Source organism: Labrus bergylta, chromosome 11 (genome assembly GCF_963930695.1).
Source record: "Labrus bergylta chromosome 11, fLabBer1.1, whole genome shotgun sequence".
Lineage (NCBI taxonomy): Eukaryota > Metazoa > Chordata > Actinopteri > Labriformes > Labridae > Labrus > Labrus bergylta.
The window spans coordinates 24146836-24170052 of NC_089205.1; the positions used below are offsets into that span (position 1 = coordinate 24146836).

At 40.1% G+C, this 23217-nt stretch overlaps 3 protein-coding genes across 6 annotated transcripts in view; all 3 read right to left on the reverse strand.

The window, feature by feature from the left end:
• Positions 1-1982: 1982 nt before the first annotated feature.
• On the reverse strand, positions 1983-16958 carry brca2 (BRCA2 DNA repair associated). Its single transcript, XM_065960542.1, has 22 exons — positions 12559-16958; positions 12239-12325; positions 12074-12143; positions 11482-11987; positions 11201-11391; positions 10908-11095; positions 10624-10794; positions 9736-10102; positions 9497-9652; positions 9267-9414; positions 9082-9194; positions 8796-8994; positions 8480-8646; positions 8231-8369; positions 7901-8157; positions 7197-7340; positions 6755-7096; positions 4475-5493; positions 4222-4346; positions 3024-3112; positions 2848-2924; positions 1983-2762 (listed from the first exon to the last, which is right to left on the reverse strand). The coding sequence occupies exons 1-22, from the start codon at positions 16955-16957 to the stop codon at positions 2594-2596; spliced, it is 9123 nt and encodes a 3040-aa protein (XP_065816614.1). The 5' UTR covers position 16958; the 3' UTR covers positions 1983-2593.
• Position 16959: 1 nt separating this feature from the next.
• LOC109984771 (uncharacterized) lies at positions 16960-20138 on the reverse strand. Its single transcript, XM_065960543.1, has 3 exons — positions 20108-20138; positions 17074-17774; positions 16960-16971 (listed from the first exon to the last, which is right to left on the reverse strand). The coding sequence occupies exons 1-3, from the start codon at positions 20136-20138 to the stop codon at positions 16960-16962; spliced, it is 744 nt and encodes a 247-aa protein (XP_065816615.1).
• Positions 20139-21801: 1663 nt separating this feature from the next.
• The window catches only part of frya (furry homolog a (Drosophila)), a 44082-nt gene continuing 42666 nt past the window's right edge, over positions 21802-23217 (reverse strand). For all 4 annotated transcript variants that reach the window (XM_065960761.1, XM_065960763.1, XM_065960762.1 and 1 more), the window contains one exon: positions 21802-23189. In XM_065960761.1, the coding sequence (XP_065816833.1) occupies positions 22931-23189 (259 nt within the window). In that variant the 3' untranslated portion in view covers positions 21802-22930. The remainder of the gene's footprint in view (positions 23190-23217) is intronic.

The window sequence follows — 23217 nt, forward strand, 5'->3', positions numbered from 1 at the left end:
CGTTATCTTAGAGAAGACTGAGTGCTGGAACATTTCAGCTGCTGGGTTTGTGAAACACCGTCAGCCTAACAGAGGGGGTTAGACTCATTCACACTGTATGTGCACTACTTGTTATTCCCCTTCTGTTTAGCTATTTTTAAACATGAAATTGTACAGTTTGCATTTTGTGAAGCAGCGAGCGGGAAAGGTAACCCAGATCTGTCACATGAAGCTCCACAGAAAAAAAAAGTTCCCACAGGGAGCACAGAAACACCGGTGCCTGGAGTGGGATTATTTCTTTAAAGAATAACAAAGATTCAAGCTAACTGCATTTTTGTGTGTGTAGTAAAAAAAAATAAAAAAATAACTGGATCAAATGTTCATGCTCCAATGGTAAAAACAATCTGTGGTCCAGAGATAAATGAGTCCCAACTCTCCATAGTTCTCACTGATTTGAAGAGTCAACACAAAGGCCCCTCGGTGTGCCGCTTTAATGAACACTACGGGGAATACAAAGGCAAAATGTTATTTCCTGTGAGACACAATAGCAGAGTAGTAAATGAATTCAAAACGCAGTCCTCTCCACACTCACTGTTGCTCTAATCAGAGTTTTCACTGTCATACAGTCTCTTAGTGTTTCTCCACATATCAGCAGTTCAGTCCCGGTGTAGTGGGGTTAATCTGCTTTGGGTGTTTTATGTTGCAATTAGTTTAGATGAACCCTTTGGTCATTTTCACACTGAAGCCCATAACTTTAAGGCAAAACTTATGAACACATCCAGGGTTTCTCAGTAAGCTATGTAAAGAGTGTATGTTTGAGGACTATTCTCTTGCTTACAAGGCTGTTGTTTTTTTTCCGATATTTGGGACCCCTACGGTCAAAGTGGTCGGCCTACATCTGATCTCTTTGCTGATCTTGTCCTGTGCAGTTGTAAGTGGCGCTTTCTGATGAATGTGTCATCCTGCTCTATTCAGTGTAACGTATTACTAATTGTGAATGCAGTGACCAATTTTAGCAAACCCAGTATTGTTCAGAAAAGTCACTTGAGGGATGAATGTGAAAGCTTTCGGACGCGTGCTTAGCTCGAAGAAATGAACACAGTCCATTGATGACGTGATTTGGATATTTCAATCCATTTATTTTTAAACACTTCTTATCAAAGAAAATATGAAGAACCACTACGTCTATAAATAAAACAAACAAACCCGCGTTGGATGCGTTTAACTCCGACCGGCTGACACGGTAAAAAAAAACTGTTTGCCTCCATTCAATCACCTGTCCCACATCACCTGGAGCCTTGCCTTAACCACAGCATCCGCCCAGGCTACACACAGTGCCAAGTAGAGGGCCAACACACACAACCATAAGGAAAATAGCATGACACAAAACAAACACCTCATTTGGCTCCAACAGTGAATATATGCACTGAAAAAACAAAACAAAAGTCTGTGTCTCCAGCATGCTGTAACTCACTTTGTCTGTCATCTACCCCCTGACTGAAGCTGAAGGAGTTAAAATAACTTGATAGATGTAATACGTGTTGCTGACGGTATTGTTTGAAATGAATACTGAGTTCTCTGAGTGACCTACAAAAGTAGTCTGTCTCATAACCAGCAGAAAACTCCTCACAGGAACTTAAAGCATTGGACCTATTTCTGGAATAATTACTGGAAAACTGCTTCCTTCTTCGTTGCCTTTGATGGTTGTGACCTCGACCTTTAAATCATCTTAACTTTCACACATCTAGCAGCAACCTAAACCACATGAAGCTTAACACTGAGGCACCCATTCATACAACACTGCTCCATATAACTACTCGAGGTCCCGATTCCTCAAGGTGCCTTAACAATCAAGTGCCAAACTGAACATTGGTATTGCAGTTCTGTGCTGTAATGATTCTCCATGTCCATATTGGTATAAAGAGGATTTCTCTAAAAGCCTCAAATGTAAGTGATGTGTGTACCTGAAGCTTGTCTTAATCACAAAATCATATCAAGATACAGTCGTTTCAGAAAATCCTTTTATTTGCTTTGTTACTTTCCTTCAGAGCAGCTGAACTGGGAAAGTGTTGATAAGAAACAAAAAAAACATTTGATACAAAAACAGTGAATTTAGAAGAGACTTGGCTCATGTCACCCAGCCTGCTGGAACCTCAAACAAGCTTCAGATGAATAACTCATTACTTTTGAAAAAGGGCTGGAATGACCAAGGAGGTTTATAAGCGTTAAAACTGTTGATCAGAACTGACAATTGAGGCATTTGCTCTTCTAACTTCAGAGAATTAGAAGATGCTGAAAACATTTAACAAGAAGCTGGTAATGGATCATGACAGAAAACTAACACGAGGCAAACAAGGATAGCCTGAGGGGGTTTCCATGTTATTGAACTCTGTATAAAACACACAAATTACAAATTAACGATTTCTTTTTAGATCAAATGTCACTACAATTAAGAAAACTTCTTTAGAAAAAATACATTTCTTCTCTCTGTAGAAAAATTACATTCAACAAAATAATTTATTACAAATTACAGAAACACAGTAAGTACCAAAATGTACATCGTTACAAAAGTGTTCTTCTTGGAGGCAAATATTCAGCTGGTTATCTGTGAATGCTAAATGAAATCTCGGTTTCTCCTCATCATCTGAGGCTGCTCCGGCTGACGTCTCTGGTTGACGTGGTGCGGCTCTTGTGATCTCATGACGATGTCGATGGATATTGGGAATGAAAAATGATCCATCATCTTGGCGATCTTCTCATGGGGAACACCGTGCTTGTTCCTCCTGATGAAAAACAGTGACGTGTGATAAGTGTGTGTACGTTTTGAAACTCTGCACTTGTGTATAAATGTGGTGTGATGATTCATACTTCTCCAGCTCATAAGGATCAAACTTCCAGCTGGTGTCAGGTTCACAAAAGTCCACTTGGTATCCTCTCTCCATGGCCTGTTGAAATGTTGGATTTTTTTTTTTTTTTTTTTACAAGGATCATTAAAAGGGGAAGTTGCACATCACAAAAATGATACATAAAAATCCTTTACCTACCAGTTTGACATATGGCTTCATTTCCCAGGCTTGGATGTTTGTGTTATCAATGATAATGGGAGATCGGCCATCATGCATAGCGTCTTCAGCTACAAGAGGAAAAACAAAAGTCTATGAAATAAGTGTTGGCAAGAGAATAAAACCCGAATGAAATCATAATCATTGTTCTCAGTCAACCACCAAAAAACTCTTAAAGCTAAAAGGGCAGTTTTTTTGGCTGGATGAGATAATTCAATTTAACAGTTCATTACCAAATACAGATCTGATCTTGGGACTGCAACTAATTATTTTACTCTGAATCAATCCAAGGATCATTTACAATCAATAAATAAATGTGTCCACTTGTGTAAAAAAAATAAAACGTCTATAAACTTTCTGAGGCCCAAAGAGAATTTTCCAAATTTCATCTTTTTTTTTTTTCAAATCAACAATCCAAACCCAGAGATTCTTTATTTATTCTTACAGATGATGAAGAAAAACAGCACGTACCTGCATTCAAGGAGCTGAAAACAGCAATTTTTTTTGTTTTTGCTTGAAAAATTACTTCAAGCTCCTGTGAGGAACTTTTGGTTTGGGTTTGTTTGACGGCCCATGTGGACAAAGCAGTAACTCTTACATCTTTGCTGATCTTGTCCTGAGCATGTGTGAGTAGTGTTTGATGCAGAAAATCATTCATCTTGGGGGGGCCCCATGTCGCCTAGTGCTTCATGTACAGAGGCTGTAGTCCTCGAAGGTTCGACTCTGACCCTCTGCACTTTGCTGTATGTCATTACCCACTCCCACTCTCATCCCAGTTTCTGACTCTTTCCACTGTCCTCTTTCCATTAATGCACAAAGACCAAACAATAATGCTGACAATAATCCTACTTTCCTTTACCAGTCAATTGTCAATCGCTCACTTTGAATCTGCCTTGGAAAATGTCATTAAAGGCTGATTTGTTAGCGTGCTGTATCTTTCCTTAACACCTACACCCCGGCAGCTGTTACAAGCATTAAAAACAACTGTAAAGAAGACTTCCATTTTGACGCCGCTGTTGTTGTTTAAGTTCGTGGGTCACACAGATGAGTCAATATTAATTTCCGTCTGTTTCATAAACACCTCAGAGGAGCCTTAAATCATAAATTGATCATCAGAACAAGTTCAACCTAATTGAGGCTTGATGCAAACGCCGTTGTCATGACACAAACCAGTACATACCTCGTCTTTGGTTCCATTCATGTGCCGCCCCGAGAAGGTCTGCTTCATAGTGATAGCCATCTCTGTGAGCAAAGTAGTCATCCGTGCTCAGTATCAGCCCGCTGGGACCGGTGGAGAGCAGCTCCCTGTGAGCAGGATGGGACACAGATGTTTGGATGATACGACACATTCAGGTCACAAACGCGACTTTCTGGAATCTTTTAAAAGAGACACTGCACTTATTCACATGACTCAAGATCACACAAAGATGTACCTGGCCAAAGTTGACTTCCCAGATCCTGGTAATCCCCTCATCAAGATCAGCACCAGGGAGGAGTGATGTGCATTGGTGCTGTTGGGGTGTTGGCTGTGATGATCCCACTGTTCGCTTTCTGAATCCTTTCTCTGGCGCCAGTCGTAATCTCCTCCAAACTGACACCATTCTTCTTTCGCATCAGTAGACCATTCGAAGCTCACGTTGCCCGAGCGACCGTCGTAGCTACAAATCCGTTCATCCTTGTCAAAATAGTGCGGAGCGTCTCTATAAAAGCCCTGAGCGGTTTGACTGCAAACATTCGGAGGTGGGTAGCTAGGAAACGGCGGAGCACGAGAATCCTCTGGATGCTGGTTGGCGAATCTTGAACCAATCTGGTTTTGATTCACATGTAATGGTGGATTTTGTGGATTTGGGAATGTAGGTCGAAGTGGTGGGGGATGAAATGGCGGTCGATGAAATCTTGGGTTCGGTGGTCCGGTTGGTGTTTGAGGATGATGCCATTGATTCTGAGGAGAAGCACTTCTACCAGAGCTGTGGTCCAGGTCTGTCCTCGGTCTTCTCGGATGGTACGGCTCATTACGATACCAGTGTGGCCAGGACGACTGCGCCGGTCCGCTGCTTCTCTGGTGGCCGTCCGTTTCTGTTCTTTGCTCCTCTCTCGTGTGCCTCTCTTTGCCGTGGGATGTGTTTGGTGGTGCAAAACTTTCAAATGGTTCCTCTGCGTCCTGATCATGGGCGTCATCAGGCGTCTTGATCTGCTCGAGCTCTCTGTAAAACTCGCTCAGCGTGTCTTCGATGTCAGACTTCACTGTGTGTCTTTGTGGAGGAAACGCTGGACCAATGAAGGAGCTGCTGGTGAGCCCGACCTCCTTTAACACTCGCTCCCTCGCACTTCTGCCTTGACTGCTGTCCTCATTTCTCACTGAGTTATCGTCGCCTCTCTCAACAACAGCAACAACTGCGGAAGGCTTTTCTTTGTCATCAGAGGTCGTGCTGGAGGATTTATTATGAGACATCTGCAAGGAAACAAGACACAATCTCAAAACCTTTGACTTTAAACTATTAAACATGTGTTTATATGAACACCTAATATCAGAACCTAGGCACCATCAAATCCACACAACGACAATATAATATGAATATTGTTAAACTAAAATAATAAATAAAGTGGCTTTTTAAGTTTTTTAGGTCACAGTTGAAGCTAGCTCATGTTAGCTGTCTACATGTGACAGAAGATAGTGGAAAGCTGTTAAGATCAATTACTTCTTACTCTTTCATCATAATGGAGTAAACATGTCGCATTATCTCTGCTTACCGTAAAAAATCGGGAAACATAAATGATGGATACATCAACACAAACCACCCGGCACACAACTTCCACATTTCCAGTTGTCTTGTGTTTACGGAAGTGACGTCATTCTCCTTCTACTCTTTCTGTTTTTGTTCCTGGGGCCCGCCGGCGCCACCAGCTGGACTGAGACAGAGATGACATCTTCAATGCTGCTTCTTCTCCTTTTTTCCTTTCATTTGTGAATTAAATCTTTAACAGTAAGCCTATAACAAGGTGTCAGTCTCTAATAGATTTGATTTGAGATGTACATGATTCCTAAAAAAAAAAACATCCCAAAACGCCTGTAATGTGTTCAATATGCAGAAAGTTATGAACAATACAGTTGAATAATTAATAGTAATTCAAAAGTAATTATAATTTCCTATACATGGTAAAGAAATTTCTGCCCATAAATTCATTCAGAAAAGGCACAAATTGTTGCATAAAAAAAATCACCAGAATGCAGGAAATGAAGTGTTTGACGCTCAAAATTCAGTGATTTGATATTACATAGTTTGATGGAAAATACTTCATTAATTAGAAATTGTGTTACATGTTTTTCATGAAACCATTGAAAAGAAAATAAACATTTTTAGTCAAAAAAATCTAATATTTCCTAGATAGAATTTTTACATTTCGGCAATTCTATAAAGAAAGAGACCCCCGTTTAAGTAGCTATATGAATCAACTATCCAACTATTTTATTTTTATTCCCCTAGCTTTTCCTAATCATTATGAAGTGAAGACATGTTTGTTGTGAATCAACTAACAAGTTACAAGTCTGTTGTGAAGTGTTGTCATCTTTTTAATTAGTCCAATTAGACCACAAAACATCAGAATATGTGCCACAGCAGCCATATTTAAATATTTACATCCACTCATTTGTACAATTATTTACAAAGCTGTGCTCGTCATTATACATTCACGTGTACCTACAGCTAGTCTCAAACAAGCAACGCCTGAGTATCAATCAAAGCCAGTTCCTCGTCATTCACCCATTCCTCCTCTGCTGGTGGATTAACAGGTTTGCGAGCCGGAGTCTGTACAGATTTTAAAGTGCCAGGTGTCCCAGACCTCCGAGGGGGGTTGAATGTTTTGTTTACACACGGTGAGGACACTGAGCCCATAATGGCAAGAGGAGGAGGAGATGGGATACGAGACAGATAGTCCAGAGCTCTCCTCCTCTTCAGACTGCTGGGGTCCTTCTCTGTTGAACTGTTTGTTGCAGGAGGGTTCTTGCCGACAGGAGTAAAGGATCCATGACTTCTGACTTGATGCTGAGCGGTCACCTGCATTAAAAAAAGGTCAGCTTTTAGTCGTTATCTCAATGAAGTTTGTTTCAGAGAAAATTCATCAAAAGACCCCCAGAGGCCACAGCAGGTCACTCACACTAGTCTTTGTGCTTTGTCTTCTGTCGGCTGTAGAGGACGGGGTTCTGGTTTGCAGGGCTGGAGAGGAGATGGCCTGCTGGCCTTCAGATCTGACTAAATGTGAAAGTCTCTCCTCGGCAGATAGAAAGAAGTCTTCCTGGCCCTGAGAACACATGATGAAAATAATCCTAGTGGTTACAATTAATATAGTCAAGTATTTATTTTTCATCCACACCAAGGAGATATTCAGACGATCAGGAGATTATACTTCAGGTCAATGAACAATAAACATGTTTGTATGTATGAAAAGGTTTTGGTTTTTGCATCATAGAAATGTTGGTCTAAGCAGATTGGTGTTCTTTTAAGTAGAAACGATGACAAACATGAAAACAAAAAATACTCCTCAGAAGTCAGTATAACATACCGTACAAGTAAAACCTTGCATTTCATCAGATTTTATTATACAAGTACATTTAAAATATAAGTATTTAACTTCATATTCAAGATTTTTTTCCTATTCAGCACTGACCGTTTCATCAAAATCTGCACCTGAATGTTTGTAGAATTGACAATTCTATTCTTACACATATTTCCTCAGAACAAAAAGAACTTTACATGGGAAAGGAATCAACCTTTGACAAACTACATACCTTTGAGTGGCTTCTAGGAAAACAGTTTTTAACAACTAAGCCCGATTACAGGAATGGGATTTTAGTACTGTACCTGCATCAGGCTTCTGAGTTGGCTGCAGGATTCCTGAAGATGAACCTCTTTGGGGTTTGTTGAGAAGGAGGTCAGATCTCCGGCGTACACAACAGGAGTGGGATATGTGGACTGACCTCTCAGCTGCAGGTTGCTCAGAGCCAAAAGGACACGTGGTTTTACCAAATCTTCCAGTCCAGAATGAACCAAGCTGCTGAAACATCGCACCTTGACAAAGTCCAGTTTCCCATTGGCCAAATAAAAGGCAGGAGAGGAACCTGTGTTCAAGAACAATCAGTTAGTAAAGAATATATTCATGAAACAAACAGATAGGACAGAAACATCACACACCCTGTCCATCTACGATACTGATGACATATCCTGCCAGATCCACCTCTCCACACAGTGGCTGGTATTCTTGGTTTCTAAGCTCCATAAAATGGGTGGAGACTCTTGGTTGAAAATGTGTTGATAGCCATTCAGGGGAAGTCTGAGTGAAACAACAAATAAAGAGGATCAAAAATGATTTCCATCACCTATCCAAATGTATATAAACTGTGTCTTAATTTCTGTTTTCCAATAAGTTCGTCTCAACGTTACCTGTAGGTCCTGAAACTGTGTTTTCTTTGTGACCGTCAGCTGAACACTTGTGCTCCCACTAACTTTCTTTCCATCTGAGGTGCTGAGGTTGTAGACTTTGTATCGGCAGCCTTCCTTCAGTGAAGACTGAAGATCAGAGGTAGGACGCCAAAGATTCAACTGATGCACTATAATTTAAAGAAAATAACAAAAAGTCAGACAGGAAGATTTTAAATGAGTACTTTCTTACACAGTAGTGTTAAACTGTTAAATCTACTGCAGTACATCCACAATAATAATAATAATAATAACAGTAATGATAAAAGAATACACTCACTACTGCCAGGTTGTCCCATGGAGTCAGCAAAGCAGAGCCTCCAGACAGGAGTAACATCTCTCTTGGGACAGCTACCTTCACTGTTCTCTGCACTTTCTAAAGCTCGCCTGTAGCGATCCTGTAGTTCTGTCTGCTTCTTCTCCATCTGAGAACGCCTGTAGGCACGTAGAGTCTCCAACTGCTGTTCACTCAAATGAGCCTGGATCATAACAATTAAATAGGTCTGCAATTAAAACTAAACTTATGAGAGGAATTACATCACCAAGTTTTTAATGTTTCTAATCACCTCCAGATAAGCGGGGTCTTCCTCCACTGCTTCATAGAGCTCCTCTCCATCCTGAAGACTCGCAACATCCTGACGACTGATTGTCCGTCGTCTACGTTGAGCTTTGTTTTGACCTGAAGATGAACATTTGTTAACACATATTCAATTTCAACCTGCTTTTAATATACTATAAACACATGTCCTACCTTTCTCCTCCTTTTCAAATTCAGCTTGAATCTTTGCAAACAGGATCTCCATGGCTTTTTGTTTGTTGCTGTTGTATCGTCTCGCCTCCTTCTCTTCTGCACGGACAGAACGAAACACGACGCCCCCCTCCGATTTCCTCTCCATCCACTGCAACATGTTACAAGCACACAGTCAGACATGAATAAGAAAAAAAGAAAACGAATAAGTAACAAAATGAGACTATACGTGCCTGTATGGGGTAGCTTCTCAGTATGATGATGTCCGCACACCCTACAGGTCCTCCATTGCTGTACAGAGTAGAAACAGGAAGCAGGAACGGCCGAGGATCTCTGTGAAACCCAAGCTTTGTGTCCCATCGAGTGGGCCTGCTGCTATTGGCACAAATCTAAAGATAAAAAACCAACAAGCAAACTTGTTATCTAGATACCTTAGTAACAAATAGGCAGAAACTCATGGGCTCACTCTTACCTTTAACATGAGAGATTCAGGAGCCTCCAGAGGGGAGCAGGCGTCCTGTGATCCCACCAGCTGAGCCCCATGGATGATCAACTTCCCCCCCACATACAGCCGACCTTTCTGGAGCATGGCAGTCAAAGGTTCATCCAACTGTGCTTTAATGGAGTACCATCCATCCGTCAGCCAAACAACCGCAGAAGTGTTTTCAGGCTTGGCATCACCACCTTGTGGAGTCTTTGTGTCACTGGGCCTTTTTGGGGCGTGACCTCTGGAGATGACCCCGCATACACAGAGGACGAGGGTTTTGACTGCTGTGTCGTCCTTTTCCATGATCTTTCTCAGAGCGGGCCTGCGGCTGTGGTCCACCTCGACATCATATCTAAAGAAGTGTAAAATAAATACATGATTCAGTAACTAGAATAGCATATATCTTAATTATCCACCAGGGGTCATTTTATGATTAAACATATTGTTCCAAATGTAAGACAAACTTGTTTTGACAAAGAAAACTATTTCATTGAAAATAAAGTTGTTTTTTAAAACACCTGTTAATTAGAACCACTTAATATTTTGGATTAAATTACGTTTAATTTAATGGTTTGCAAATCTGCTTCTACTTGGTGAGTCGATTGGGTGCAAATGTTTCAATGTTATCTGAGACTCTAACCAAAGGTAATTGTCTGTCACTGTGATAATAAAGCTTTTTCTTTTTTTTGAATCTTGAAAAATAAAATGCAGTAATGTTAAGCAAATTGGCAGTAGAGTACTGCGCCCCATGAGAGCTCATGCTAACATTTCCAAACATGTTGAAACAATATTGGTGAATGTTTTGTTAGGTGCACGATGACATTAACAACTAGAGTAACCCATATAATGAGATCTATCTATATTTCTTTGTACCTGTACTTCAGTTGGAGGAGAACCTGCTCTGGGGTGAGACAGAGGCTGCCCATTGTTTCAGGGAATGATCTCTCCATGGAGGCCTGCTTCCACACAATCCATCTGTAGTGGTTGTACACCCACTCCTCACTGATCAGTTTTGGATCCACACCAGGGCTGTCACACAATGCTCTACGGACAATACAGCAAAAAAAAAAAACATACTTAGTGAAATCAGCCTGCATTTTCCCAGAGCAAAGAATACACGGTTCCTAAAACATGAAAAATTAAGCAGATCTGAATACCTGTAAAACTCTTGTTTCCCTGCAGTCCCATCATTGCTGGGGATCAGCCATCCTCCATCAGCAAGCTGTACACCACCTCCATCTGTAAATGCTTCCTGTCTGATGAACTGCTGTAACCTGAAGCGAAAAGACTCTGCATCCTCACTGGTGATCTCACACACGTGCTGATGAACTCCAGATTCATACAGCTGAAAAACAAAAACATGAATAAAATCAAATCCTGTTCATATTAAAGTAGTTCAGTTTTTAACTGATTACATCATCATCAACAGCAACAACAGTCCTGTCCTTGCCTGCTTTGTTGTGTATCTTGCCGGAGGTTTTCCATTCACTGCAGCTTTTAATTTTAACCTCGGCACTCCTGAGGTTTTGGTTAGAAACAAACTGCCCGGCAAAGGTCGAATGGTCTGACGCTTCTTCTTCCTGATCCTCATGTCTTGCATATCTCGTGCAAGCTCTATGTTGTGGAGATTCTGTAACATTTCTGCAGAACGTAAACATGTAAGTATTTTGACCTTTGTTGTGCATGCATGTTCAGTGTATGATACTGAGTTAATCAATAAGGTTACTTCACCTCTGCTTCCAGACAACATGCCCTCTGCATGTGATTTATGTGCAGCAGAGTCCTCCAATCCACAACCAGCAGCTAGTTTTGGTTTATTTATCTGATTGTTACATGTAGTTTCCTCCAAGGCCATCATCTGATCGTCTTCTATGCTTTCATGACTAGTTATATCCGCAGTGCTTTGTGTTTTTTTAGTGGGTGGCACATAAGTGTTGCTGTTGGCGGGCATTGCAGAGACATTGCAGTGTTTATCCTCCCCCTCCTCCTGAGGTTTAGAGGAGCTCTCTTGGACAATCATTCTTTGTTTTTTGAAAGGAGGAACAAACGCAGGAGGTGTTCTTATGTTGTCCTTGAGCGCTGCATTCCTGCAGCTCTGCGTCTTTGCATTCTTGAGGAATGGAGGAACAAATGCATGCAAAGGCATCCTGGATTGTGCTGACCTGCTGCCTCCTGGGGTTGAGTGTTGTGTTGGTGCTGTCTTTTGCACTTTGCTTTCCACATACTGGTTTCCACTCCTGCAAGATAAAATATATATATTCTCAAAAAGAGCTGATACCTTCTGTAAATATCAAACATCATCAACAGTTCACAGGAAACGTACCTGTGTGGTCTTGTGATATTTGGATGAAGAGAGACGCTGTACTTAAAAACTCTCCTGTCTTTCATTAAAACTTCAAGAAAAGGAAATCAAGGTCATCAGTTACTTCATTTATTGGGGGGAAAAAAGTTATTATTCGGAATATTTTCAGCAGTGTTAGTGATTTACCGTTTGGAGTGCTTATTTCCGGATTCAGTGTTGAATCAACAGTTCTGTCAAATTCCTCCAGTAATCGTCTCTTCGGTGGAGGCTGACCTGGAATATGAAAAACAACCATCTGTGAGTAGTAGTTGTAGTTGTAACAGGTAGTCATAGCTGGTGGAAAAGTAATTTCAGAGCCTTTTCTTTGTCAAGAACGTTGTTAAGTTGCAACAATTGTGTTAAGTAGTTATAGTCTGCAATAATTAGGATTCATTCATGAAAACATTGACATCAATTCAACAATAACATTTTCCACTTACATTTTTTGTACTTCCACAAACACTTACCCGTCATATGTGGGTCATCTACAGGACGTTTCCCTTTTCCTCTGTGTTCCCCTACTGATCTGTTAGTGGGTTTTTGATCCTTCTGAAGTTCCACATTTTCTGAAGTCATTGACAGACTTTGGCCAGCCGCACTTTCATCCTCTAACAAAGCTTTGGTGCAGTCCAGAGCTTCCTGTGCAAGAAGCTTCTGCTGGGTATCAGTGCAGCCACTGAGGTTTAGTGACTGTACGAGTTGAACTGAAGGCTCGTCAGTCCTTTGGACCTTAGATCCTTCACTGCTGGTAGTCTGGTTCATTTCAGTGTCTAACACACTGGACATTTCCTCTCTAGGGCTGTCAAGGTGGTTGCTCATCTTTTTCATCATTTTTCCTTCTTTGGACTTAAGAGGATCCACAGGGGTCTTGTTTTTCATAATAATGCAACCTGGTGAACTTACATTTTGAAGGGTTTCATTTTTATGGTCAGTCTGTTGCAAAGTAGGTAAAAATGTAACTGCCTGAAGGTCACTTTCCTCAGTAGAAACGTCCTTGTACCGGGTGGTGGTGAGATCAGAATGTGAAGTTCTCTTCACATCTTTAGCTTTTGATAGATCCCACTTAGAGGTGTCATGTTGGTTTGTTGACTTTGAATCATGAGACTCACCATCTGCAAATTCTTTCAAGAGGGTTTTTGCTTTCAGCAAATTGTTCTGTGAAACGTGTACTTTAGCTCCCCCTGCAGTCGTGAAACCATGATGCATTTTCTCTATGCGTTGAGCATTTTCTTGCTTCTTGTTGCTGCTCTGTGAATCTGAAACAGCTGGGTTCTCTGCACTAAAACCGATGTCACTGAAGAGAGCTTTTGCCTTCTGTAGGGCCCCAGATGAAAATGCCACTTGTTTACCACTGGCTGATAAAAACTGTCCACTCCTGGGTGCTTGACCAGGATCCAGCGTCTTTGAATGTGTTGGACTCAAACTGACTTCATTCTTAACTTCATCACATTCACTGAGCAGAGTTTTTGCTTTCTTTAGGGCTGCAGATGAAATAGAAACTCCTTTGCCACTGGCTGTCTGAAATCCATCATTAAGTGGTGGCGTATTGCCTTCTTTTTGATCCATTTGGTTGTTTGCTTCCTGAAGTGTAGCACTTTCACTTAACAGAGACCTTGCTTTTGTCATTGCATCTTCAGACACGGATACTTTCTTCCCACTTGCTGTGCAGAATCCGCCACCAGTGCTCAGTTTACTAATGGCAGAAGAACCAATGTTGTTTGATGTTGTGCAAAATGAGGAAGAGAGTGGCTTTGTCATCAAAGCTGGGTTTCTGTGTAAAGAAGCTCCACTTGCAGAATCCAGTGTGGTTTCATTAAACCCTTTGTGGAGCTCTACACCATCCAAAGGACTCTTCTTTTCACAGGTTGTAGCTGCTCTTTCATTCACATTTTCAAACTCAGTGCGTCCATATCCAGATTCTTCAGAAAAGTTTTTCACCCTTTGACTTTCTTTAAATGTTGAAAGGCTTTTCTGCTCGTTTCCACTCCCTCTCAAAGTTGGTGTGCTTTTATCTTGAATTGAAATGACATCATTACTGTCATCATGGTCCTTGAAAAACTCATCTGCGTCTTGCATTGCCGTTGCTGAAATAAGACCATCATCAAAATCTTTCATAAGGTTCTTGGCGTTCAACAGATTTTTCTGCGACACATGAACTCTTGACCCCCCTGCAGTTGAGAAACCCAAATGTATTTTCTCAGTATTTGGGATTTTGTTTTGTTCCTTGTCATTTTTCCTCTTTGTGTCTGAAACAGATGGAATCTCCTCATCGAAACCGATATCACTGAAGAGAGCTTTAGCCTTTTTCAGGGCCTCTGCTGAAAGAGCCACAGATTTTCCACTGGCGGCAAGGAATCCACTACTGCTGGGTGCTGGCTTTGGAGCTTGCATCTTAGGATGTGTTGTTTTGACACCGATGTTAGACGATGGGGATTCGATTTCATCACATTCATTGAACAAGGATTTTGCTTTCTTGAGAGCAGCAGCTGATATGGGGACACCTTTGCCACTGGCTGTCTGAAATCCACCATCACTGGGTGTTGTAACCTGAATTTCACTGTTGAGAAATCCTGCTGTTAAATGATCTCTGTTTTCTTTCAGTTGTTTGTCTGTTTCTTCAGGTGTATGATTTTCAGTCAAAAGGCGCTCGGCTTTTTTCATAGCTTCAGCTGACACAAATACTTTCTTCCCTCTCACTGAGCAGAATCCACCACCACTACTGCTCAATTTATCAATGTCAGAGGAGCCAATATTCTTCGGTGCTGTGCATGAGAGAGATGAAAGAGTCTTTGCAGACGAGGACAGGTTTCCATGGAGAGCTGCTGTATTTTCTAAAGCCCTTGTATCCTTAGGAGCTAAACTTTGAACACTTCTAGACAAGGATTCAATGTTCTTTTTAGCTTTTACAGACATGCCAGTTTTACTGTCAGTAATGTCACAGTCTTTGAAAAAAACATCTGCCTCTTGCATTGCTTTGGTTGAAATAGAAATTCCTTTCCCACTGGCCATCTGGAACCCACCTCCACATGAGTTTCTGTCCATTTTGCTGTTTTTGATACTTTTTGTTGCTTCTTCATCTCGGATGTCTGTGACCTGTTCATCCAAACACACAGACTTCTTCACGTTGGAAAAACACTCCTCAATCCTCTTCACAGGTTCATTTCCACAAGATGTGAGCTTTGCATTATTCTCTTTACAATTCAAAATATCACCAGTGTGATTATCCACACTCTGCTGATGCTGCTCTTGGGCTTCAGTATCTCTACGTAGATTGTCACGTGAATTTTGACTCGTCACAAGACTCCCCTCTAAATCTGCAAACAAAGCTCGAGCTTTGCTCAGACACTTTTTGGAAACTCTCAAAACATTTCCTCCTGCAGTCTTAAATCCCGCACCGAGCTTCAGGGGAGATTTGTTCTCTGGCATGCTTGTTTCAGTGTGACCTACTCTGTCAAGGGTTTTGAGTTTAGCTGACATAATAATTCTACTGCCATCAGATAAAGACAAATCTTCAGCAGAAGACTTTTCTTCTGTCATTGGCCTCGGCAATAACAGACCCGTGGATTTCCTAGAAATGTTGGACTTTTCACAATTTCTTTCACCAACTGAAACTGAGGCCCTTTTTTCATGCATCACAGTTACTGCCAGGTGCTTTTCAGCATCCAAACTAAAACTGTCATCAAAATCTATACCTGCAAGAAAATCAGGGTCAAGTTCTTTGTCAACTTTTAAAGGAGAGATGTTTTTATCTTCACTATGTTGTTTCAGCTTTGCAGTTTTGAACTGCGTAAATTCAAACTGGCTGTCTGCTTCCTCTAAGAGAGTGCACAGCTCAGTCACATCGGCTCTCTGGGAAGCCGTTAACTGAAAACCTTCATCTGCTAATTTATCATTTGAAGGTGGGGGCTGGTCTGATTTTGAGTTTTTTCCCACTGAACTGTGACTCATAAGAATTTTATCCTTAGAGTCATGTGCCCAGTTTGTTGTCTGATCACTAGAAGTCTTGTCACTTTGAGTTTCTTCGAACAGTCGCTTGGCTCTCTGCAGGTTGGCTGAAGAAATCTGTATTCCTTTATTTGAAGCAGTTTTAAATCCTGATGCATGAACAGATGGAAGAGAAAGCTCTGGTTTGGCTGGCAGACTGCCACGAGCATGACCATTGAGTGGAAAGCTAACAATAATATTGACAGAGCTTTTTGCCCTGCTGGATGGTTGTGTTGCTGTGCTTTCTGTGCTCTGCTCACTCTCTCTGCTAGGACCCAGTGTCTCTCCTTTCTTGGTTTCACAGGATAACTTGGCCTCATTTTCAGCTTCTTGTAAAACGTGATCCAAATGTACTTTTCCATGTTCTTTGTTTGAAGATAGAGGAGGAGAAGTCCTGTGGACATCAGTTTTAAAGCCAGACCACTGCTGACTGTTTTTCTCTGAGCTGGGAAGAGCAAATGACACTGCAGTCATATGGGTGATATCTGTTACAGCAGACTGAAATCCACTGTCACTTATTGTGACCTCACTGATATGGCTGTTTTGGATCGCTGTAGAAATATGTTTTCTGTTAGTGATGCCATCACAGTCATGATGGAGGTTTGTTTGCCTTGCTTTCTGCTTAGCGTGTTTCATCGCAGACAGGCAGGCTGATGGAGAGAAGACACTTCCAGGGATATCCCCAGCTTCTTTACTCAGTTGATCAGGGTCTGACATTTCTCTGATGTCTTGGGCAAAATCTCTGCAAAGCTGTGACATGTCGAGATCCTGGACTTCAGTTTGTATAGACAGAGGTAGGTTTTCTTTAGCATGACTTTGCTTCTCATTTCTCTCCATACTGCAGCGTTCTGCGTCACCTGGGGCTTTTTCCCACTGCTTCATATTCAATTCTTGTTCTGAAAAAAGAAAAAGAACACATTTAGTCATTGAAGAATAATGAACTTTTAAACCCCCAACCCCAATACAAAATGTGTTAAAGCATTTCTACCCTGTATGACAAATGTTTTACCAGAATCAGGAATCCTTTGTGATGACACCATGCTGTGAGATGTTGTTTCATCGCCTTCATCTGGTTGGTTTGTCTCTAGTTGTTTTTCAGGTTGTTTGGAAGTTTTAACAGAGTAAATAAATGTTCTCTTTTTCTTGGTAAAACCAGAGTCTGTAATATTTAACGGTCTCCTGGCTTGTGTGGCAGAATCAGAGTCTTTTTGCAGATGTTTTGTTGAAATACCACTTTTGACTTGCGTAGCAGTGCTTTTTTGAAAGCAGGAAGCAGTGCATGCTGGGATTTCAGATAAACTCAAAGGAGACCACTGTGTGATTCCATTATTCACAATTTTCACTGGTGGGGAAGAGGGAGGTCTTTCAGATTCCTGATCAGCGGTTCCCTGATGTCTGGATGCAGCGTTGTTTGTTGCTGAGATGTCCGTGGAGCTGCAGGCCGGCTCTTCAGTTGGAATGATTTGTTTTCTTTTGATTCTGTCAGTTTTGACTTTTCTCAGTGCGGAACTACTGTTGGTGAAAAATATAGAGAGGACATTTTCAGCCCCCTCCAGGACATTTGCAACAGTGCTGCGAATTTCTCCATCCTCAATAGCGTCTGGTAGCTTCTGTCTCCAAACACCGTCACTCTGATTTATGGGACTCGAGGGGAAGTCATGGGACTCTGGTTTCTGCACAGCCTCGGGCGAACAAACACCTGCTGACAATACATGACCAATCATCAGAATTGTGCACAATGCAACCAAAAGCCTGGGCAACACACAATAAGGAAATCTGCAACGTGTAGTTTCATTATTCAAATTCAGAGCTTCGGCTCTATCCTGGACTTAACTAAAAAAAAATTTTTTAAAAACTCAAACATGGCACCTTGGTGAACAGAAGGCATGTCAGTGTTTTCCGGTGAAATCCCTCCCAGCTTGGACACATTCGAAAGAGAAGGAAAAAGTTTCCGCACAAGCTGAGGAAAATCAGATTTAAAAAAAAAAAAGTTTCAGAAGTAGAAAAAGTGTAAGTGATCAAGTTTTGATCCTTTACAAGAGACAACTTCAAAAGCCAATTTCTGAGTGTCTTCATTTAACAAAGTCATTTTATGAGAGAATAAATAGAAAGTGTACAACTTGTAACATTTGACTTGTTTCCAGCTACATATGGTATTTAGTGTGTCTGTTGGACATGACAGAGTACTCACAACAAAATCGCTGCCAGCAGAGATTGTCTCTTGGCAGGGACTCTCATCTGGCTTAGCTATAACAGAGAAGGAGGACCAAATCTTTAACAAATCACACATATTGGCATGCGGAGATTTACAGAAAAAATCAATTGTCATTTGCTCACTTAAGATCAGGGTGGATTGTAATCCTGTGGGGGTATTCAGAGAACTGGTCCATGACATATCAGGATGAATCTGTGCGCCAAGACTCTCAGATATCTGCTTTGCATAGCTCCTCTGCATTATATAAAACAAAACAAAAAATTGAAACTTTGTTGTTCGTCAAAACTTATAGAAAAAGTCACATGTTAACATTTTTACATTTTATACACTTACAGGGGATTTCTGTGGGGTGTGGAGCAGATCTGTAGAGAGGATAAGGCAAACAAACAAATCAAAGGGATAATTAAATCCTCTTTCAAATGTGATTTAAAACAGATTAAATAAAGATAAATCTGTGGTTTACCAAAACTGTCCAGACTTTGAGGATGGGTACTGTCATACTTTGCACCTGGCACCCTAAAACAAGAAGACAAACATCAAAACAGGCCAGTCAACAAAACATTTGTCTTAAAAAGCTCCAGAGAAACTTAACTTTCTTAAAAAAAAAGAAGTGCTCTAGAAACATTAACAGAGATTACCACTGTTCCTCCTGGTGATATTCAAATATTATCAATGCCAGATTCATTAAGAATGAAATAAACAAACTGGCATTCTTCACATTTCAAACAGCACAGACATGAAGTGTTACACTTTTTGCACTCACACGTCTTTAGATGTCTGGAACAAACATGGACTTTGTGTTGCTGTCAGCTTGTGTATTTCTGGGGAACACCAAAGGGAAACATATTTTTAGATGCAATGTAAAGAAAGCTGATCATTACTGCGACATAAAGCACCTGATTTTAAATGCACTTGCATTCATATATCATTTTAGCGTTAGTTCAAATTATATGTTGCGTCACATGCTACAAACTTCACCTTGTTCAGCAGTGAACGACGGCTCATTCTCTGTTACAGGTGACACAACTCGTCTGTTTCTGAAAACCTTTGGGGTAGAAAACAGCTGACTATCTACTGCGGTTTTGTCAAAAGGTGTTTTAAAATGTCCCTCTTGGTTAGCACAAAGTTCATCTTGATCAGACACATGGTCCTCATTAGTGGACGTCTGAGCTGTCAGAGTTTCAAACCAGTCAGGGTCCAGCGGTCCCAGCTCTGCAAAACACAAATGTTGTCATTTGTCAATAATAACTGCACATCATTTTATATCACAGCATGCTTTTTCTTTTGTGGTGGCACAATACATTTCCTTTAATTATCATGCATCTAGATTTAAATAAATGACATGAATGATCTTTTGCAGCTTTTAAACAATCAATATCATAACAACAAAGAAAAAGCCCAAAGTCAAACTTGGTGTCTTACCTTTCCAAATCTCATCCCTGAATGTGTCGTACATGTTTTTTGAGGGTAAATCCATGGCAGTTCACTTGGAGGAGCCCTATAGTTTGTAACGTGGCACACCTGGGAAGTCAACGATTTCATCACATGCGATCAGATGTTGGGAAATTATGATATTCCTTGTTTAGCTAGCTGCTAATGACTACTTTAAAGTTGACTTTAAAGTCAGAAAACTTGACAACAAAAAATGCTCAGGACAGATAATCTTGAATGTTATCTAAACCAACATCTCATGCAGCGTTATCGTAAATGTTAAGGTGGCTGACAGTGTCTGCAAAGTACATAAACTCAGGTTTAAATTACTCAGACACAAACCGAAAACAGGAAGTACGTCACGCTTTAAAGTCACTCAAACTCACCATGACGGCGGACGAGAGCGTCGACTCTCATGTCGCGACTGAATATTGACAACAAACCTACATAACCACCAAATTAAATAACATTAAGGCGTACTGCTACTTCACCTACGAGCTAATTTCACCCCTGCCATGAAAACAAACCTGGCGCGCCAAATACCGGAAGATCGCCTTCAAAATAAGGGTCGCTTCCGTTCAGTCTATGGTTTATTTATATAATATTTACAGTCTATGGTTATTTATATAATATTTACAGTCTATGGTTATTTATATAATATTTACAGTCTATTGTTATTTATATAATATTTACAGTCTATGGTTATTTATATAATATTTACAGTCTATGGTTTATTTATATAATATTTACAGTCTATTGTTATTTATATAATATTTACAGTCTATGGTTTATTTATATAATATTTACAGTCTATGGTTATTTATATAATATTTACAGTCTATGGTTTATTTATATAATATTTACAGTATATTGTTTATTTACATAATATTAACAGTCTATTGTTTATTTATATAATATTTACAGTCTATGGTTTATACCAGGGGTGTCCAAAGTGCGGCCCGAGGGCCATTTGCGGCCCTTGAGGGGATTTTTTGCAGCCCGTGACTTCAAATGAAGAATCAGAAGATTTTGGCCCGAGGCCTTGATTTAGACTGGCACATTATCTTATTTTTCTTATTCATGTTAACAAGGGCTGAACAATATTCCTAAAATAGAAAATGTTCAGTAACATTTATGTTGTTGGTTTTTTTTAAAATCTACAGCTTTTACTATTTTCCAATTTTTTTTGTAAACTATGAAAAAAAAATGTATGCAAAGTTTTTGCAAACAAGCGTACTGTTGTTTAACCATTTAATGACCTGAGCTAAATGCAGAAAGCTTATCCAAAAAAATGAACCACGTTACAGGTTTGATTCTGAGAAAAAAAAACAATAAAGATATTAATCAAAATATTTGATTTCCTTTTATTAATGGGTTTTTTAGTGACAAAGCCTTACTATTTTTTCAACTATATTTAAAAAAACAAAACCTGTGGCAATTCTAACACGACAATTTTGGCCCGCAAGAAAAAAAGTTTGGACACCACTGGTTTATACAGTCTATGGTTTATTTCGGTACAGTTTTCCTATTACATCTCATTTTTTTTGTAGTGACTGTGATTAAATTTGAACTATTTATTCAATAATGATAAATTATTTTCTTGAACCGCAAAAATGTATTAATTTCATAATCGGTCTACGTTACGTTTAGAACAGTTTTTCCCCCTACTTTTTAGTCCTGCCTATATTCTTTAATAAAATGTTGCTTGATTGTGCTACATATGCTAGACTTTCATACCTTATCCTATTTTTAAATAAATATATATATTCTTAACTTGAGTACACATTTTCTTCTTACAGTATGTCTTAAGTTTAACTTCCACTTGTGTGATTTTTGCTCCTTTTTATAGCTTTTTTGGATGGAGCCAGAGATGTAAGAATTTCACAACCAGAGACTGCTGTTGTTTTGCAATTCCCAAAATTAAACATTTCAGGCAGTCTTAAGGCTGAGCAGTATGTCCTCCCTCATGGAGAGCTGGAGCCAGGCGCATAAATATGTGATTTGAGTGGCCACCCAGGGCAAAATTATCAAGTAAGCCAAAAAAAAGATGAAAAAAAGACAAGAATATCATAAATAAATCTGTAGTTAACAAATGTGAGTTTTATTTTTCTTGTTACATGAGTGTGCAGAACATTAAAGTACAATACATTGCAAAGGCAGTCGTATTTACAAGGCGAGAGGCTACACCAAAAACTCTCTTTTAATCTACACGCAACTCATATTATATTTTCATAAAAATACAATCTTATGACTCTGAGCAAAGCCCCCAATGTACTATGTACAACAATTCAGTTAAAATAGCTTCTTTTTTTGTTCATACACATTACTATTACACTTTATAGTACATAGTATTTGCAAGCTTGGCAGGCTTAACAGGTGAAACAAAAGATTTGTTTCCTATAAAACTATTCAGATAAAAGCTTGTTTTACCTTGCAAATAACATAAATAATTTACCTAGTTTCTAAAAGCTGCACAGTTAAAGGTACAGTAAGTTGTTTTAAGTAACAGATAATCTACACAGCAGAATGGTGTGTATGGGAGACAGTAGTCTTGCAGTATGTTGAAGTAGTTAAATGGAAATCATAATCCATAATTCCATCTGTGATGGTCGTCAGGTTAATATTACACACTCAAGCACTCACACACAACACACCCACACCCACACACAAACACACCCACACAAACACAGACCCACTACTCTAATGAAGCCTCCCTTTATCCGGACGGACAATGCACATGTTTTCCAATGACGTGATACTCAAATACATTCTTTCAGGATACAGTAAAACTTTTCCACTTCAGTGAAGGATTGCACATTTTCCCTTGACAATCAAAACAACATAACTGAAAGAGAACCAATTTGCTTTGGTTTGTCATTTGTTAAAAGTGAAAGTTGTTGACCTCAGTAGCATGTTGTTTGCTTTGTGACATTTTCTATTATTAGTGCAATAAAAGGCTCTGTTACTTTGCAACAGAAAAGTCTCTCATCTTTCTTAAAAAAAACAACAGTATTGCAGTAAATCTTATGATCTGACTTTATGACATACTGATGTGCTCTGAGGAAGAAGCACGGACTAAGGTTGGGTTATTTCTGTGAGAGAGCATGGTGCTCGTTAACCAATGAGATGGTAGCAGCTGAACAGACCGGACCAGAAGGCATGGTATAGGACAGCTGTGCAGGAATGGATCTCACAGTAACATGCAGATATCAGAGAGTTGAGCCTGAAACACTGGAGTCAGGGAGGAAAGCTGTGATGGCTCGGTAGCCTTGAGCTCGCCGGATCATGTCCCGGATCTCTCCATTAAGTTCCATCAGCTTGATGGAGATTTCTGTCAGGTCCTGTTTTGAGCCCACCAGAGCAAAAGTTCCTGTCTGACCCAAGGTCTGATGTCTGAAGTAGATGTTCAGTAAGGTCTGGACCTCATCCTCAGAGGGGCTGCCGAAGATGTCATTAGGCCACATTGTTCTGCAATCAAAAGAGAATTACATTTGTT

Coding starts and splice junctions, on each gene's coding strand:
- brca2 (XM_065960542.1), bottom strand. CDS start 16,957: ATGAAGCAGTGGGAAAAAGCCCCAGGTGACGCAGAACGCTGCAGTATG. Junction 9,415..9,496: donor TGAGAAGCTACCCCATACAG/GCACGTATAGTC, acceptor AACATGTTGCAG/TGGATGGAGAGGAAATCGGA. Junction 7,097..7,196: donor GACAAAGCACAAAGACTAGT/GTGAGTGACCTG, acceptor TTTTTAATGCAG/GTGACCGCTCAGCATCAAGT.
- LOC109984771 (XM_065960543.1), bottom strand. CDS start 20,138: ATGAGAGTCGACGCTCTCGTCCGCCGTCATG. Junction 17,775..20,107: donor CGCTCTCGTCCGCCGTCATG/GTGAGTTTGAGT, acceptor TATTGTCAGCAG/GTGTTTGTTCGCCCGAGGCT.